At 35.1% G+C, this 2670-nt stretch overlaps 1 protein-coding gene across 1 annotated transcript; it reads left to right on the forward strand.

Moving 5' to 3' along the window:
* Positions 1-840: 840 nt before the first annotated feature.
* On the forward strand, positions 841-1598 carry LOC126619114 (uncharacterized). Its single transcript, XM_050287391.1, has one exon. The coding sequence runs from the start codon at positions 968-970 to the stop codon at positions 1442-1444; it is 477 nt and encodes a 158-aa protein (XP_050143348.1). The 5' UTR covers positions 841-967; the 3' UTR covers positions 1445-1598.
* The last annotated feature ends 1072 nt before the right edge of the window (positions 1599-2670 follow it).

Here is a 2670-nt window from a genome sequence, read left to right on the forward strand (position 1 = left end):
CACCCGTATTATGGTTGAGAGTATGAGAAAGAAGTCAAATGATGGAGTTTCACTTTTATGCCATGTAGCATTAAGTGCTACGAGTATTGGATAGCTTAAATCTACGGGACCACAATGAAAGCAAGAATCTAAACTAATTTAGGTCATTCAAGCGCTCATAGCATTTATCCTACGTAGCAAGGATGAATTTTTTCCAAATGATAAAAGAAAAAACTTGGAAATTTGATACATATCTAAATACTTAACCAGTAAGATTAGTTGACGCTAGGAGAATGATTCCAAATCTAGAGATTTAATTAACATTATGATATTAAATTGCTTGTTTAAGATGTTACGATCCATATATATGCCAAAAAAAATTCAAAACAAAAGAAATGAAGGAAACAAATTCATAAGTTTTTTTTTTTGAACAGATTATATCTCGGAAAGTGATTTTTACACTTATTTTTTTCCTCCTCTTACACATTTCTAATTATATATGATCATTAAATTAACTAAATAAAAAAGAATTAACAATAAAAATTAAACAAATTTGTGCAAGAAGAGAAAACAAGTGTGTGAAAAATATATCTTTATTTAAATGTTTCATAAATTTTTTTAGATAAAAACAGATGTGATTTCCGCGCTCTAAATTTCTGCTACTACACTCCATCAATTGTAATCCACCACGTGTAAGTGTTTAGGCCATCCAACTCATGCCCAACAACAGCACACACAAAAACATATTGACAGAATGTAAAGAAGTAGACATTGCAAATTATGCCAAATCATCATTTTACACACACTCATAACCATAATTAACATACCCCAAATTACATATATACCCTCATCTCTCTCCCTGCCTCTCTGTTTTGTGTATATCTTTTCTTGCAATCTAAGTCTACCCCTTTATTTTCTGTCCAAACACATCAAACTCCATATAAAACCCCCCCCAAACCCCATTTGCACACACCTCTGACCTCCACAAATGACTTCAGTTTGCATATCAAACTGCTTCAACGACGCACGTGACCCCCGCGTGCCGATTCGGGCCACCTACGTAAACCTCTACAAGTGGCCCGAGTCCGACGCAGAGTTTGTGCGCTCGGTGAGCTCCAACGGGCGGCGAACGGATCCTACACTGCGACACGGGCACCCAAGGGTGGTGGACAGCATATCATGCAGGCAAATGTATCTCAGGAGCTATAAGTTTTCAAGGAAAGAGAGCGTGCCGGAGAAAACCCAGAAGTGCTTTGGAAGAGTGAAGGAGAAGATGGCAGGAAATAACAACAATAATGACGGGAGTAAGGGTAAGAAGGGGAAGGGAAAAGTGGGGAGGAAAAAGAATAGTAAGTGTTTGGTTCTCAGGAAAGTGAAGGAATTTTCATCTGCTGCTCTCTTTAGAATATTTCAGAGGTTGCTGTCTTGCTCTGCTAGTGTAGATGTTGTGAGTCATGATGACTAATTTAAATTTTCGGTTTTGTAATTTGTGTTATTTGAAGGGTTTTAATTTAGTTTTTGGTGTTTTAATTAAATTATAATCCAGAAATTGTTGCTGTTAATTTGTGTTTTTGTTTGTGTAATTTGTGTCAATATATATATAAATAACTGAAAGAAAATAGGGGCGTATATATTTGGTTCTGCAATATTTTCTGCATTTACATGTTTTTGGCTTAGAAATTTGCATCTCACTCTCAGTAAATGCCAAACATTTGAAGCTCGATTAGTTAAGAACATTCATCTCCGCATTCGATATCCTGATCCAGTGTTCGACTCCCCACTTCCCCAATGTCGTATCACGTGTACGAAAAGAAAAAACAGTTTAGGTTGTTAGCACCATTTGACAGGTAGCTTATCTAACTGTAGATTATGTACAAAACTATGTAATACAAATGTACGACTGCTTAATCATGGGTCAAAACAATAGAAAAGTTGACTGGTTCACGCTTTATCTTAGTTGATTAATTTTGGTAAAGAATCGTTGAACTGCTCAGGATTTAAAACTATCAGTCTGCATAACATCTGATTGACCAAAAAAACAAGTGCAGGATCAGTTTTGAATTTGAATGGTGGGTACTGAAAATATTTGAGCTTTCAGTGTTACAAATATATACACATATATTAGATATTAGGATAAAAACTGTGTTAAAAGTATGGTAATTGGCTTTGGATTCTGTTTAGGGTTAAAGGGAGCTGTGAAAGAGACCTGGCTCTTTTGGGTCAAAGTATTTTGCTGTCTTAACAGGAAAAGCCTATAGTTACGGTTAAATTAACAATTGATTTGGTGCCAACTGCTACATAGACAAATAAGGCACTAAAATGAGTAATTCAACGTCACTTATAAATGAAAGGTTTTAGGTTCGGTTGTTGCCGAGGATGAATTCGAACAAAATTATTATAACTAGCCCATTATAAAACTCACTCATCTACTTAGGGTGGAAAATATCTTATGTATTACAAAAAGAGCAATCAACATGCTGAATGACAAAAATTATACTATATTCAGTGTATACGGTATTAAAATTTTCCAATGAATGAAATGATTGCAGTTCTCCTGTTGCAATCCAAAAGTTGTAATCTTGCATTTATTCACGGATATATCTCCATTTTTTTGTAACACTCGACACACGACTAGCTACAATCCGACATTAACTAATAAGGTGGATAATCTAACATATAAACCCGGGTACA

The sequence above is a fragment of the Malus sylvestris genome, chromosome 4 (assembly GCF_916048215.2).
Source record: "Malus sylvestris chromosome 4, drMalSylv7.2, whole genome shotgun sequence".
NCBI lineage: Eukaryota > Viridiplantae > Streptophyta > Magnoliopsida > Rosales > Rosaceae > Malus > Malus sylvestris.

Bases quoted from the DNA above. Each gene is read 5' to 3' on its own strand.
- LOC126619114 (XM_050287391.1), top strand. From the start codon at position 968: ATGACTTCAGTTTGCATATCAAACTGCTTCAACGACGCACGTGACCCC.